The 16,351-nt window shown below is 44.2% G+C and overlaps 2 protein-coding genes across 4 annotated transcripts in view; one reads left to right on the top strand and one right to left on the bottom strand.

Annotated features, from left to right (window-relative positions):
* PIK3CG (phosphatidylinositol-4,5-bisphosphate 3-kinase catalytic subunit gamma) overlaps positions 1 to 16,351 on the bottom strand; it is a 39,995-nt gene that overhangs the window by 8,518 nt on the left and 15,126 nt on the right. For both annotated transcript variants that reach the window (XM_090042024.1, XM_090042023.1), the window contains exons 3-7: positions 15,638 to 15,703; positions 15,296 to 15,521; positions 9,027 to 9,130; positions 5,387 to 5,533; positions 4,704 to 4,794 (exon numbers count right to left, since the gene is read on the bottom strand). In XM_090042024.1, the coding sequence (XP_089898150.1) occupies positions 4,704 to 4,794; positions 5,387 to 5,533; positions 9,027 to 9,130; positions 15,296 to 15,521; positions 15,638 to 15,703 (634 nt within the window). The remainder of the gene's footprint in view (positions 1 to 4,703; positions 4,795 to 5,386; positions 5,534 to 9,026; positions 9,131 to 15,295; positions 15,522 to 15,637; positions 15,704 to 16,351) is intronic.
* LOC149865573 (uncharacterized) overlaps positions 11,024 to 16,351 on the top strand; it is a 63,373-nt gene continuing 58,045 nt past the window's right edge. For both annotated transcript variants that reach the window (XM_090042026.1, XM_090042025.1), the window contains exons 1-2: positions 11,024 to 12,494; positions 14,940 to 15,021. The gene's annotated coding sequence lies outside the window, so the exon portion shown is untranslated. The remainder of the gene's footprint in view (positions 12,495 to 14,939; positions 15,022 to 16,351) is intronic.

Genomic DNA, 16,351 nt, shown 5'->3' with positions numbered 1-16,351 from the left:
TCCACACCACAAATGGCTGCAACTGTAGTATTAGGAAATTGCTCCGTAAACTGGAATCTGTGCTAGTATTTGATACTCTTCCTGCCTCTTCCCTTGTCTTACACAACTCTGGGGTTATTTCTCCTCTTCCCAATCCTGGGATGAAAACTGATGGCTCTAGTGCTGTGCTCCCTGCACTGCTTCAAGTGCCTCGCAGCATAGAGCATTTGTCTATTGCCAGTATCCTGTCTGTTATGCCCAAGACAGGCAAATTTCTAGCCATCCAAGCTCGTACACTACATAGGTAACCATAGCACCTGAGGCCCTGAGAAGGATAAAACATCAGGTTTTTCCTCTCCCGTGCTCCCTGATAATTCCTTCTCTAGGCAGGAAATTCTTTTGCTCTGTGTGCTCTTCCCTCCCCCTGTAAATAACATTATTTTGGAAAAGCGAGGTTAAAGGCTATTTCATATTGCATGTGCAATATTTGTAACTGCCAAGGTTTGTAACTAAACTCCCCTGGGTCCCAGCATCTCAGCCCAGTTATATAGAGAACTGGTGAACTGCCCATCAAGAATGACAGTGGGGATGGGGGTGGGGGGCAGGAGGCCAGCACTGTGCTGCCATCACCCTGCACCCCTGCTGCCTCCAAAGACCAGGGTCGGTGTGTGTGTGGGGGAGGAGGTGTGACAAGGCCAGTGGTGCTCTGTCCCTCCGCCATGGCAGCGCTCCATCCCCACCATCATCTTTGCTGGGCAATTCGCCCCGCATGCAGCACTGGCTGGAGCCACGTCCCCCAAGAGCATTATGGACAGATGCACAGCCAGATGGACTAAGCCCTTATATATATAATTCTTTTTCTCTGCTCCTGCTCCTCTCTCCTCTGGCTCTCCCCAGGCAACTGCTCTCCATCCTGGTGATGATTTCAGCCAGGTGTTGAGAAATCAAGAAAATACTTGTTTCAGTTTGACATTAAGGAAATTTAGAAGTGGGTTTTGTCTCCATACTGCTGGAACATTATTAATCTGTGCTGCTTACAAACATTCCCTGTAACTTCATACATATTTAAATAAAATAGGAGAGAAGAATGGGCTTTGGGGAAACCCACACATGAATGTTTCTGAAGAATATGTCAGCTCCATGAGATACCAAACCAGTACAAAGAGCCACGCATTGAAGGTTAATACTTAAAACAGAGACTTCTTTCAATATATTGAGCAGAGGCTTTTATCTGATCAGTCACGCCCCTTTTTGTGGTGCTGAAGAGATGCTAAATTCTTAGATCTGCCATAAGACAGAAAATCCCCTTAAAGCTATGAATTACAAGACAATACGTTTCTTTGAAATTAAAAAAGGAAGGTTATTAAGAACCCATAAAAGAAGAGAGAACAATATGGTTTATAAGCTAAACTCAAGGGCCTTGTATAAACTGGCAGATATTTTCCCCAGGTATTTTGATATAATTGGATTGTTTAAACATAAATTTATATGCAAATTCAGCATTGACTTTTCTAGCAGGATTACATTTTCTAATATATTGCCTCTAATGAGAGAGAATAAAATTTCAAAACATTTCATATTGACAATAATGGTAAAATACATGCATCATACTAACAATTTCACTCACAAGTCAATTTAAAATTTCCTTTGTCATTTTGATAGAAATGTAACACTATTTTCTCTCTCTTTAAAACATGGTATCTAGCTATACCAAGAAAGGGAAACCCCTTTGTCACACCACCCTGTGTTTTATCAGCATGACTTGAAAATTGCTATGTTGCTTGGAAACCATGATGTCATGAATGACTTATGCATGTAACCTAAAATGAACATTGCTAAAGCCTTTCTACTGCAACTGAATCTAGTCATATCCCTCATATTTTACAGAAAAGCTTTCCAGAGAATTCTTAAATTTACTGGTAATCATATCCTCCTACCTATAAAACCATTCCTGTTGCAGCGGGAGGAAAGGAAGGGAAAAATAACAAGTGGATACAATTTTGAAGATATCTGCCCATTTGATTGCTACTGTGCAGCCTGCTATGTGGATGCAATCCATGCAACTCAGTGCTAGCTGTTTTTACAGGTCTGCAGGAAATCAGTGGCTTTAGGCCCTGACTGCACTCAAAAGGTTCATCAGTATAGCTGTATGGATATATAGCTATGCCAGCAACACCCTCTAGCGGAGACGTACCATATACTACTAAAAAGAATTATTCTAACATCATGTTAAACCAGCTCCCTAAGCAGAATACACTAATGCTAAAAAAAATTCCTGTCTGAATATTGTCTCTATACTAGGCTTTCTCTTGGCCTGGTTCTGTTGGTTAGCTCAATAACATAGCTATGCCAATAACATTTTAAGGGCAGATAATACCTCAGGCAGTCCTTAAAGCTTAATGGTACTGGCAACAAAGACAGGCAGAAGACAGGGTAGAATCGCACCTTACAGATTAACTAAATCAGAGTAGCATAGCATAAACTTTCATGAGCAGCATCTTACTTCATCAGATGCTGTGAAGGGTCCCTATGGCAGGGTCCCTTCACAGCAGTAAGCTACTGCTCACAAAAGCTTATGCTATGCATCTCCAATTTAGTTACTCTATGTGTGTGTCTATACGAATCACTGTACTGTGCATTAAGCTAATCTAATGCACAATAAAGCGTCACTTTCTTTAAAGCATTACTGTGCTTTAAAATAGGCTAATGTGTTAGGCACAGCGTTACTGTGCTTTAAATTAGGCTAATGTGTTGTCTACTAGTACCAGTACATACAGGTATCGTATAACCTAATAAATTCAGATATCAAAAATCCAGAACTCTTTAAAAATACACTACTACTGAATGCAGAGGTGGAAGCTTACACGTGGCAGCTGCTGCCATCATCCACCACCCTGTGCCGTCACTCTCCGGGACCAGCTGCCATTCCTCCTGGCCCTCCAGACACAGAGGGGGAAGCTTGCACACGATGGGTGCCACCACCATCCACCACCCCGCTCCACATGCGGCCACTGCTACCCCACGCTCCACGACCAGTCGCCACTCGAGTTTCAAAAATTGAGAATTTTCAAGTTTCCAGCAGGTGCCTGGTCCCAAGCATGCAGGATTTATGAGGTTATACTGTACTAGAAAAATGACACATTAATGTGCCAGACTGCAATTTAGACCCTGACGTGGAGCAATTTGCTCTCAGTCAGCCCAGGCAGCAGAGGGCCATTGCTGCCTGGCTAAGCCCCGATCTCTGTGGGACAGTGAGAACTGTTCTGGCAGAAAGGCAGCTGCCTCCCTGCCATATGTAGATCACAATGGCTCTGTCCACCACACAGCTGGGAGGCAGCTGCCCTGCAGCTGGGACAGTTCTCCACGCCCCACGGAGACTGGGACAGGTCCCAATCTCCACATGGCTTAGAGGCAGCTGCTCTGCAAGTGGGGCAGTTCCCCACCCTGCAGAGGTCAGGATGAGTCCTGATCTCCATGTGGCTGGGAGACAGCTGTCCTGCAGCTGGAAGAGTTCCCCACACCTAACGGTAATAGGGGCTGGCAGGCAGCTGCCCCCAGAGCCAGGACAGCTCCCCCAACCCCAAGGAGATCAGAACTGACTCCCCATATGCCGTTAGACCTGGCTGCTGCAGGGAGCAGAGCAGGGCAGGACAGTTCCCACTATTCAGTCCATGTTCAGGCACATGTTCAGATGCATGCCCAGGAGCATGAACCTGAATTTTCTGCATAAAAAATTCAGGCACATTAACTGCACATGCAGATGTGCCCCACAAGGTGCAAATCTACCCTGCTTCCTGCCTGACTTGGGACTAACACAGCTAACTACCTCTCACTGGCAACAAAGCCTTTGAAATTTTATCTTTGTCCAAGATAGACGCAGAATCCTCTCAGCTTAAACCTGGTAAGGCAGCAGGTAGGCATAGAGAAAAATGGAATTTTGGATTTAAAGGGGCAGGGAAAGGCAATGTATAGACTGATGGATGTAGTCCCAGGAGGAGCTGGGGGTCCTGGGATAAGTGAGGCCCTTCTCGAGAAACATGAAAAATATTGGGCAAATGCCATGCATGAGATCCCTTTTGTTATTGTAAACCATGCCTCTGACTGCTCCATTTCTAAGAATAAAACATTATTTTATTTTGAAGAAACTGACTGATTTCACTGCTTTTTCATACCCGTTATAGTTTCCCAAAGGGAAATCTAGAACAGGAGCCAGATCTAATTAGACCAAAGGAAGAAACATGGTTGGTAAAAGTGTGGGCACAGCCTACATGTTGGTAGACTGTGGACACAGCCTAACTACAGTAAAATCCCTATTATCTGGCATGAGTAGGGAATGTTGGGTGCTGGTTATGTAAAATGTATCTGAGGCAGATAACGGAGTGGGGGGGAAGAGGTGGCTGTGGCCGCTCACAGAGCAGTGACAGCACAGGGTGGTGGGTGGCGGTGGCTGCCACAGTGTACAAGCTTTCCTTGTCTCCCCCAGCTGGTCAGAAATTCCAGTTTATAGAGTATTCTAGCTTGTAGAATGCCAGATAACAGGGATTTTACTGTACATGATAAGAGCACTCAGAAATGCAAACACTGGGCCTGTCTTTCAAAAGGGGTGCACACAGCGGGCTTGGGAAAGGATTCAGAGGTCCAACTGACCCTGGAGCCATCACACACACATAAAATATAATCCTTACATACTCTGGAATAATTTTTACTCATCAAATGCACCATACCTATTTTGTTTCCAGTAGAAATGCATCCATATGGTAGCAAACACAGGTCCAAGGATTCTGCTTCCCAAATGGACTCCATGATTCGTAGAATCTAATCATAAAAATGTTATGTTCACAGTTTTTAATCATCATTGCTTTTGTATCACTTTATAGCCCAGTGGTTCCCCATCTTTCTAGATTCAAGGCACCCTCCCTCATATGCAATGCACTCCCTGGAAAATTCTAGCTTAGTTTCACTTGTTTTTGAAGTACAGAAAAAGAGAGAAATTTTCCTGTTGCAAAGAACTCAGAAAGACAACAATAGGGCAGAATGTTTTTAACAGCGTGGATTCTCATTTGATGTCTCTGGGTTTATCTTATGAATCAAGTTTGCAGACCAAACACTGCATGGCACCCAGGAGAATTCCTGAAAGGATCTCAATGCACCTTGGCTTTAAGATGTTGCAAGACACATGTATACCCTCATGTGGATGCACCAAAGGTGTCAGATCCTAATGCACAGCCCAAGTACACAAGGCACACATCAGGAAACACAAAATACCAGTAAGACAAAAGAGGGCCTGATTCTAACTAGGGCTATGGTATCCCACCACAATACAGTTTAAGAAGAAAAAGGTATTAAAAGAGTTATAGAAGTAAAGTATTGTTTTTAGATTATAAAACAAATAGTCTAATAATCATACCTGTAAAATAAGCATGTCCTGGCGGAGGTCATCTCCATGTTTGAAGATAATGCCTATAGTTTCATTTGACAAAGCTGTGGGATCTGCACATTTAAACTCAAGCCAGAGGGGCTTTTTCTTGGATGCCATTACTTTGCATTTTTCAATCTGTAAAAAAATAAACCTGTTACTGAGCGTTTTCCTTCTGTAGGTACCATCAAGTCAACACAGCTAATGTAGAAGAAGCTGTGAATACCGTTCCTTCTTAGGCATCATCAACAGAATTGTTTATTAAGTTTCAAATTGCTACACTCTGGGAAACGCACTCAAGGGGTGCAGCGTGTGTGCGTGCGTGCGGCAGGGGGGTATTTCAGTTGCCAAAAAAGGGGTGTGTGTGTGTGTGTGGCAGGGGAGTATTTCAGTTGCCAAAAAAGGGGTGTGTGTGTGTGTGTGTGTGTGTGTGTGTGTGTGTGTGTGTGTGTGTGTGTGTGTGTGTGTGGGGGGCAGGGGGGTATTTCAGTTGCCAAAAAAGGGGTGTGTGTGTGTGTGTGTGTGTGTGTGTGTGTGTGTGTGTGGCAGGGGGGTATTTCAGTTGCCAAAAAAGGGGTGTGTGTGTGTGTGTGTGTGTGTGTGTGTGTGTGTGTGTGTGTGGCAGGGGGGTATTTCAGTTGCCAAAAAAGATAGGGGTGTGTATGTGTGTGTGTGTGGCAGGGGGTATTTCAGTTGCCAAAAAAGGTAGGGGGGGGGGTGTGTGTGTGTGGCAGGGGGTATTTCAGTTGCCAAAAAAGGTAGGGTGTGTGTGTGTGTGTGCATGTGTGTGCGCGCGCGTGCGCACACGTGACAGGGGGGTATTTCAGTTGCCAAAAAAGGTAGGGGGTGTGTGTGCGCGCGCGCGCACGTGGCAGGGGGGTATTTCAGTTGCCAAAAAAGGTAGGGGGGGGGTGTGTGTGCGCGCGCGCACGTGGCAGGGGGGTATTTCAGTTGCCAAAAAAGGTAGGGGGTGTGTGTGTGTGTGTGTGTGCGCGCACGTGTGTGGCAGGGTGGTATTTCAGTTGCCAAAAAAGGTGGGGGAGGGGGCTGTGTGTGTGTGTGTGTGGCAGGGGGGTATTTCAGTTGCCAAAAAAGGTAGGGGGTGTGTGTGCGCGCGCGCGCACGTGGCAGGGGGGTATTTCAGTTGCCAAAAAAGGTAGGGTGTGTGCGTGCGTGTGTGCGCGCGCACGTGTGTGGCAGGGTGGTATTTCAGTTGCCAAAAAAGGTGGGGGAGGGGTGTGTGTGTGTGGCAGGGGGGTATTTCAGTTGCCAAAAAAGGTAGGGTGTGTGCGTGTGTGTGTGCGCGCACGTGTGTGGCAGGGTGGTATTTCAGTTGCCAAAAAAGGTAGGGGTGTGTGTGTGTGGCAGGGGGGTATTTCAGTTGCCAAAAAAGGTAGGGGGGGTGTGTGTGGTGGGGGGGGGTGGTATTTCAGTTGCCAAAAAAGGGAGAGAGAGAGAGTGCAAGTGAGTGAGTGAGTGAGGCGGGGGGGGGGGCGTATTTCAGTTGCCAAAAAAGTCTAATTTAACTTACAGAACTTTCAATATTGATGGCAATGTGTGAGCTGGAAAGAGCCAGGCTAAAGTGGTCTTGGCTAGAAAAAATATCACTTTGTATTTACAACTCAAGAATATGATTTTCTGAAATCATAGGGAGACAAATATGGAAACATGCAATAGCATTATTAGTCAATCAGCAGAACATCAGTATATTTATAGCCTCCTCCTCCCCCCACAAAATTCCTGTTGACATCAGAGGGTGTGAAATTTGTCCTTAATCTCTTGATTGTAGTTGGCTCCCTTGGGCAACTCTTTTAAATAAAGCATTATGGTAGCACAACAGTGGTAATGTAATTATATATAAAATGTGAAAATAATCATCTCCCCTACCATCAATTCAACTTTAAGACTGAGAAATCCAGCACTGAGGCTCAGGAAATTCCATTATTTAATGTTTTTCCAATATACTGGTAGTTAGTTAAAGGATGTGATAGTCTTTGCAGAGCTGTTTTATGTGTTTACAAAAGCTTATCTTTGAAACTGGTTTAAGCACAGCCCTTTATTAAAGCCATTAGCAGTGAAAGGACATCTCAAACTTAAAGTCTTTCAATGTAAGGTAATTATTCTAAATTATCTGGACTACATGATTAGGTGTTAAACCACCTGCTTAATAGCTGGCTGAAAACTTCAGCCTAAAAGGGTTTTATAGCAAACTGGAAAGTGCATTGACTGGAAGATGAAATTCAAACTTCACTATAGTGATCATTATGATTTGTGACCAAAGACATTTTATTATTTCAGATGTAGTGTGCAGAAAACAAAAGGAAGATGTAGCCTAGGAAGAGCCAGGCCAGGTAAATTAGCTGCCTTGCCACCAAGGTGACTGTGACTGATATATGGTATCTGTGCATCTCATCAACCACTAAATTGATCTGACAGTATCCTACCACTTCATTCTCTTAAGCTGGCAGACGTACTTGTGATCATGTTTCTTTTCCAGCAATTACTATTTTACCATCTATCTAGGCATTTACAATACTCAGCATTTACATTAATCAAGTATGAAGGAGGACATGTTTATACCAGAAAGCATTTTGCAGAAAACAGATTCCGTGACTGAACTGCATTTGAAGAATAAGCATAAAATGCCTGCAAATAAAATTGTTATCTATGACTTCTTTCCACACTAAACAAGAGTATTTTCTGTACTTGTACAAACTCCATCTCCAAACGCTTTTGAGAATTAAATGATACACTTGCAGAAATAAACAGCAAGATAATCGACAGGAAAAATTGGAGGGGGAGGGCAGGAGAGGGAAAGAATGTTTATGCTGATTTAAATATGAAAAATGTAGTTCGTTAAAAAGATACAGGAAGATTATTTTGAAAGGCAGAACAAGTAGTTTCTATAACAACTGCTCAATGATATGGAGGTTCAGAGGTGAGATCAAACCAGATTTAAAGGGCACATAGTCAGAGGTCTAGAGACTCAAAACCAGTGAAGCTGACTGGAGCAGTTCTACAGAGGTTTCTAGATAAAAGAAAGCCAAATACAACCTAGATCCTGAAGCTAATGGGAAGCCAGAATCATCTGAGGTTTAGTGTCTGGTGAACAGCCTTCTTTCAACACAAGACATGGTCTTCTGCTTCTATCAGTTCTAATCCTGGGACTTGTGAAGGAATAGAGGAGTCAAAGAGACATGAGTTAAAGGCATGGATGAGGATCTCAGCAGAAGTCAAGTCACAGGGGGCAGTGGCACATAAGATAAAACAGTTGTATTACAACTTGGGAGTCCTCCCTCTTGAAGTCCATTAGAGCCCTTTCCTGTTTGACAAATCTATGGAGACCTGGTCCACCATGGGCTATTAAGCAACCGTCAGGGATGTAACTGCAAGGATATAACAGGTCACTACATATGACCTGTTTCTTGTACTCTTCCCCTAAAGCACCTGTTATTTACCAGGGTGAGAGACCGAGTACTGGGCTACTTGGACTTTTGATCTGCTCCACTGTTGCAACTCTTATGTTCTAATCCCATCGGAAAAGTTATAGAGATATATTGGTAAATCAAAGTATTTGCAGAGAAAACATTTCCAAACTATGAAGAATATATAAAGAATCAAATACACTTACCACTAGTGCCCCTGCTCTCAGTCCAGGGTCATATGGTACTCTGAAGCTTTCTGGAAGTTTGTTGTTCTGCAGTTTTTCCAGCTTTTGTTTAAGTTGTGTGATAACTGGAATTACAAAAAAGAGTCACAGTTATTGGGTCCAATAATTGGAAGCAAAATGTTGCACCTCATCAGACCCATTACATCTCAAGACTTGTTTGAAGGATCCTGTTTTTAGCAGCTTTTAGAATTGCTTGAGTCTAGGACTTCCGGATACGATCCTGCAGTCTGGAGACCCAAGAAGACTGACCGTGCTGCATCTCTATGGATAAGGAGGCTTCATAAAGGATTTATAGAGTTGAAGTCCTCAGGCCTCTAGCTGTATTGAGCTAGTCATAGTGTCACTGACTCCCTGAATATTACCAGACATCTCACATAGTAAGTGTTTTTCTTATGCTCCAACTCCTGAAGTCAGGTAACTACATGAGAACTGTCCTTATCTTTAAAATGTAAAAGCAAAAGAAGGTTCATACACTTATACTCATGGGCAGATCATGGGATTTTGGAAAGTGGGGTGCAGAAGCAGCCACTGGCACTGCATGGGTGGCTCCACCTCTGCTCTGACACTGGGGCAGGCAAAACATGCTGCAGGAGCAGCAGAGACTATTTAAGTCTCTGAATCAGGTAAGAATCCTGCTCTCTGCCACTCTCCACTCTTGGCATCCCCTCCCTTTCACCCCGTGCTCAGCGGCACATCCCCCTTTCCTTGCGTTCCCCCTCTTCCTAGGTCAGCTGGGGACAGAGGCAGAGGTGGGTTGAGAGAGTCCAGAGCTGCCCCTGCCCTGCTATAGCCAGGCTGCATGGGAAGCCAGGCTCAGCTTGAGACACAAGTTACAGAGCAAGGAATAGCCATGAAGGCACCCCCCCAAGTCACAGCGTTCTCAAACCAAGGGCAGGAAGCAACAAGATCCCTCTCTCAATCACTTGGGTTAGACAAATCTAGAAGTTACATATAAATCAGTCTAAGTGATCAGAAACTGGTTTAAACCTGTAACAGAACAGAAGTTCAGTGCACATCAACCAGTTTCAAAATGGCCAAAACTGGTTTAAGATAAACCTGGTTGAATGTAGTGTCAAACTTGACTGACTGAGGTCAAACTGGTTTATGGAAGTTCTGTCCCAGACCCCTTCCTGGTTCAAGTTAAATCAGAGTCCCCCAGCATCCCAACGTGTTTTGGAGACCTGGGCTGGGCTGTGCTATCTGCTTTAGGGAGCAGGGTTGGCCCCACCCCTGTGCTCTGTAGCTGGAGCAGTGAGGGCTGGTTGACAAGGGGGTGGGAGTGAGAAACCTGGCTGGAGACAGCAGCTGGGTCTGCAGAAAGGGGGGGCAGGGGAAAGGAGAGAGGAGGGAGACAGCCCCTGCCATACCTTTCCCCCCTGGAGCAGAGGGGGCAGGGACGTAGGACAGGGCTACAGCCTGAGAAGGACTGCCCCCCCACGTAAACCCTTCTGGGGTCTGGGAGGAGCTTTAATACCCCCTCCCCCAGCTCAGTGTGCTGGTGCCAAGCCCTGCAACACCAGACTGAAAGGTGGGAGGTGTTGACAAAGACCTGGCACAATCATCACACGTATGTGCTGGAGAGGGAGGAACAGGAGAGGGTCCCAGACAGCTTGAGCTAGTCTGACCAACAAAAGCAGAGAACTATATTTACATTATGAAGCAGAACCTGCAAAAGATGGGAGACTGGAATGCCTAAGCAAGGATTATCTGAATACCTGTCTGTAAGGAGACACTGTGACCTCAGGATTACCTACACCTAAGACCTATGCAAGGCTTTTTTTTGCCTTTATGATTTACTACATTCCACTGTGAGTTACACTAAGCTGTGTGTGCTAACACTGTGTTTGACCAGGCTGTAACCTTCGCTTAGGCAAAGGTTTTTGATTGCCGTCATGTGCTTGAGGTTGCAAAGTTCTGTGTTTAATACATACTCGCTTCAGAGAAAGGACTGTTTTTGTTCAAACTTTTATGAATTCAGTGCCACTACCTTTTCCCACACCCCTCTCCTCAGTCTGGAAGTGGCTGCCCCTCCCACAGCCCCTTCGAGGGTGGGGAGGAAGGGCAGAAGCCTGGCAGGCATAGGTGGTGGAAGTCAGGGGAGGGGGGTTAACTGGGCTCAGCCCCCCCAAACACAGGGCAGCAGGTATGGCTAAAGGGCATGGAAACCTGGGCTTCTCTCTTCCCTTCCCTTTGGCAGTGGCTGGTTTTAGCACTTCCAAGCTTCTGGCTCAAGCCACTGCAGGAATGTGGCTGCATTTCCTGAATCAAAAGTGAGTATCTGTTCATTTGCTTAGTGCTTCAATCTGCACAGCTTTGACTAACCTGTTACAGAAGCGGGGAGGGACTCATACTCGGATACCCTGCAGCACACAGCTGGGAGGATCCCATCCAGCCCAGCAGGCAGGGGTATGTTTCCTTCTTTACCTGGGCTGGTGCGGGGGGGGGGAAGGAGATCAAGACCCACACAGTGCAGGATGCAGTGGGTTAGGGCTAAGGCAAATCATTCACCCCTGCTGCAGTGTGGGGATTGTGCCATTATGTGGCCCTGCTGGGGCCCCATTCACAGTGAACAGGACCCTAGCTGGGCCAGGTTGTGGGACAACTGGAGCCCGGCAGCTCTTCCAGAGGCACGGCATGGTGCCAGGGAGGCACAGGGGAGGGGCATATGGCTCTCCGATCTGTGCACATGGCAACAGCAGGCAGCAGTTGTGAGCTGGGCTCTGTCCCTTGCCTCCATGCCTCACCACCGCTCCTCTGAAAGTGGCATGGTGCCATGTGCCTCACTGCCTGGCCTGCCGTGTGGCGGGATGCACATGACAGCACCCACCGCTTTTGAAGCAGTGGGAGCAGAGAGGTATGGAGGTAAGAAGCTGAGGCTGGCCCCACTCCAGCCCCTGGCTCTGGACCCCTCTGGGTAGCACACAACAGGGGCCAGGAGGTAGCTGGGGCTGGGGGCCAGAAGGCAGATGTGGTCAGTGCAGCGGGGCCAGGAGGCAGCCACGGCCGCTGGGGCCAGCGCAGCCAGGAATGGGAGGCAGCCGGGACTGGCACGGCATGGCATCAGGCAACACCGTTCCTCCCCCGCAGCCCTTTCCCCTCTCCCCACAGACTTTTCTATTGGGAGGGAGTGTGTGCATGCACGTATGTGTGTGCATGCTCAGCTCCTCCCCTCAAATTTTTTTCTTCCTTTGCCTATGCTGGCAGGCGCTGCCCCCGCCTCCCAGGCAGACCTGGGATGGGGTCCCTGTGCCCTCCAGTGAGCTAGTCCCTGCTGGTGCCTGACCACACCCGCTCCTCTGGAGCAGGAAGGGACAGGAAAGCCTTGGAGGGCTTCTCTCTTCCCTTCCTTTTGGCAGTGGCTGGATCTAGCACTTCTAAGCTTCTGGCTCAAGCCACTGCAGGCATGCGGCTGCATTTCCTGAATCAAAAGTGAGTATCTGTTCGTTTGCTTATTGGTTCAATCTGCGCAGCTTAGACTAACCTGCAACAACTGAATCAATTCAGTCTCCAGCTTTTTGATTGTCTGTACTTAGCCTTTGAGAAAAGCAAATCCATGAAGCTACTAGGGGCATAGCCTTTATTAGCCAACAATTACACGGATACCAGCCAAATGCAAAATGCGAAGGCCTGCAAGAGGCAAAGAAATTCCTATGTTCTTAAAGCTTGTTCCATACTATAGCTCTGTCAGTCTTAAACTCTGATAAACAGAATACATGCTGTTGGTTAGTTAAATACTGTGATGAATATTCATATATTTAAACTGGGTCAATGATGCATTTGCATAAAGCCTCCAGATTTCTAACCTTCGTGGTAAACTGGTATGGCTAATAATATACGCAACACATTGTTCTGTTGCAGCTTGCAACCATGGTAAATCTGCAATATACTGGAAAGCACTCTTTGTATTAAACAGGTCAAATTTAACATTTTTAAAAAGTAAAATTTACAGACACATTCTGGGATGCATCTATTCTGAGAAATCTGTTTGAGTGCAGTATAAAGGAGTTAATACACGAACACCATAATTAGACACTTTTTTTTAAAAAAAAAAAGAAGAAACAATGTTTCATTAAACTATGCCATCTCTTAGCTTTCTAAAATTAACTTACTGATTTAATAGACAAATGTACTCTCAACATAGACTGTATTCATTTTAGTAAGTCAGGCACAAGACAGGCATCTTATTGTATGTGGTCATGTTAAAGGCTAGGAATGAACTGATCAAAATCATGAATGGAAAGTACTTATTAATAATGAGATTTCCAGGTTGATCTATTTTAAGGACACAGTACAGGAACCAAAAGAGAGGAAACAACTGCACAAATACTTATTTGGAACAGTAATCAACAATAATTAATCTAATACTGACTCAGGCATGAGTACAGACAGCAAGCCAAGGAAAAGCTTACAGTGTGGTTTTAAGGGGAAAAATGCTGTTTTCAAATGTAATGATAAGACTTATAAGAAAAATTAGGGAAATGCCACCATTCTGTAAAATGCTGGTATGACTGTTCCTGGAGTCCTGTACACCTATATTAAAGGAAGATATAAAGAGGACTGAATTCAAACTGAGAAGACAGGAAGAGAGATGCAAAAGTTAGAAGACAGCAACTGGAAACTGGTAAGACAAGGAAAGGGTTCAGTGTTCAATGCATTGAGATTGAGTGTATAAAAGCAGGTAGAAGGCAGGGCAGGGTGCCAATGTAAAGACCGACTCATGCAGAAAGGCACAGGCTTTTGTGGTTTCCTCGGATGTTATGAATTGACTTGCAGAGAGCAGGAGTACTAAATAGAACGGAATAAAGTAATTAAAATACAGAGGACAGGGAAAGGAGGAGGAAAGGATAGTGGGGCAAAGCTAAGAGAGATGAAGGTGGGTTGAAGAAGGAGAAAACAGTTGACCCACTGTGGGACTAAAGGGTTATAAAAGCTAGTGCGGGTAATGGAACAAGAATCCAGAATCTCTGCTGAGGCCATACTTACTTAATGCAATCCAGTATAAATGACGACAGTATTAAATCAGTAAAGATGGTAGGGGAAAAAAAAGCAAGATCCTGAAGTTAAGGAGGAAAGACACTTTTTAAGAAATGTTTCCTGTTGAGTAACCAAGCAGTGACATAAAACCAAGGGAGAAGGTTAAAGCAAAATAACATATTTTCAAGAACCAGATAGATAGGTATTAGTGGGACAGCCCATGGTGTGAGTAGGCATGAGAAATATAGTGAAAACACTGAACTGGTCCTTAAATAGTAGCAAAGATAAGGAATAAAATACCTGTTTGGAAAGCAGGAGACATATTAATAAATGAAAGATATTTCTTTCCTTTTCCAAGTAATAAAACTACATACATTTTTAAATGAAGCTTTGACTCACTACAGTGAAAAAACTATTTAAACACTTGTAGGTTAGAACATGCACCAATTTCAGACAAATTTAGAATGGGATTTCCTGAAAAATGTTTTATCTGAGGTCTCATATATTCACTACTTTCCTTCCCATATCATGGGAAAACTATGTTCATAATAGTACATGCAAAATGTACTGTAGATCTGAATAAAGGCCTCAGCCTTATAAAATCTGTAAACTGAATTCAAGAACTAGTCATTTAAAAACAAATACGTTTCATTCAACATTGTTCAATATGCCTGGCTCAGATGGTTTGTCCATTACAAAAGCATATACGAACAACTTAAATATTAAAATAGGAAAGGCAAAGATTGCATTTATCAAGAAGAAGAAGAGTAAGGTACAGAAACTTTAGTGACTTCTTATAACAGGGATCAAAGTGCAACTAAGATTATGCCTCGTGGCAAGTGTCACCTCCATTTCTTGTATCATTTGTTTTTTTCTTGCTTCTCTAACATTCTGCCAAAGACTCTGTAGAGTACTGTACTTCTGCATCTCCCAGTTTTGCAACATTTGAGTTCTGCAAAGCCACAAGGAGCACAGGAAACTGGTAAGCATACTATTCTAGATGGGTTCTACTTTTATTTGTAAATGTTTGTTTGTTCTTTTTTTTTTTTGCAAATGAATGTATGACTGACTCCACTGACACCAACCATTCATGCTGGCCACTAAAATAGTACAGTAATTATGATGCCCAACAGCAATAGCAATAGTTAACCTTCATGGACTTCACAAAGACACAGAACAGTTTGCTGAACAGATTTAACACATGTGATAGAAAGACAGTTAATATAAGAAACAGAAAAATACCTATAAACAAATACCTTGAGAAGTGACATCATACTTTTCAGCAGAAACAGATTTTATCTCCATTGTGACTGTATGCAGCAATTCGATTACTTGAACCTGTTTCATGAAATCATGTAGCATGGCTTTTCCACAGCCCTTCAGGTAAGCTTCCAGGATTACAGCAAACCTTTGCTGGTAGTGCATGGACTGGGCAATCTCACTTCTTAGAAACCAAAATAAGAAGTGACCAATTCTTTTGTTCTAGAGATGGAGAAAAATGCTAAAATTAACATACATGACAGTATCCTAAGAAACAGCCCATTTTAATGATACTGTAATTTTAACATTACTTACTGGTCCTATTTTGAAGTACTTACTCTCAAACCTCGTTTTAGTAGAAATCTGGCCAGTGCGCTGTCATGATAGGGCTCAAATTTCACAGCCTAAAGAAAGTATAAAAAAGCAAGAAAAGTTTTTTTTTAATTTAAAATATTTATAACACCTTGTTACAGTTTCTTATAGTTTAATCATTATATCAACAGAACAAAGCCTGATGAGAAGAAACATGATACCAAAGCACAGGGCTGGTTTCTAGAAAAAAATGCTCAGGGGGGTGAGGACAAGCCCCAATCCTCAACATAAGTTAGCATTTGATTTGGTCTGTTCATGTTACAATAGGCCTGGCCTTTTGTTTTTAAGTGATGTTATTAATTTGACAAATGATTAACAAAAGTAACATGAAGACTTACCCAACTAGTCTGAGCTCACACTAATAGAGTACAGTACATTGATGACAGTAGGTAATAGTAGAGAACCTCAAAACCAGCAACAAAGCTATTAATTGAGTCTAAAGTTTTATTTTTGTCACATAATCCAGGGCTGTCTAACTTTTAAATGGTTGGGGGCCACACCAGTAGGGGCCATGAACTGTATGGGCCACAGTAGCATGAGCCAGGGTTGCCTCCCTTCCCTGCCGCACCACTTGCATGGCCCCCCACCCTTCTTCCCACCAGTTCACTAGCCACAGGCTCCCCACCTGCACTGTAGACTCCCCAAGCACTGCAACCTGCACTTTGCCACACCAACCCTCC

This window comes from Crocodylus siamensis, chromosome 4, assembly GCF_052110815.1.
Source record: "Crocodylus siamensis isolate JL-2025a chromosome 4, ASM5211081v1, whole genome shotgun sequence".
NCBI classification, from domain to species: Eukaryota; Metazoa; Chordata; order Crocodylia; family Crocodylidae; genus Crocodylus; species Crocodylus siamensis.
This window is presented reverse-complemented; position numbering and strand designations above follow the sequence as displayed.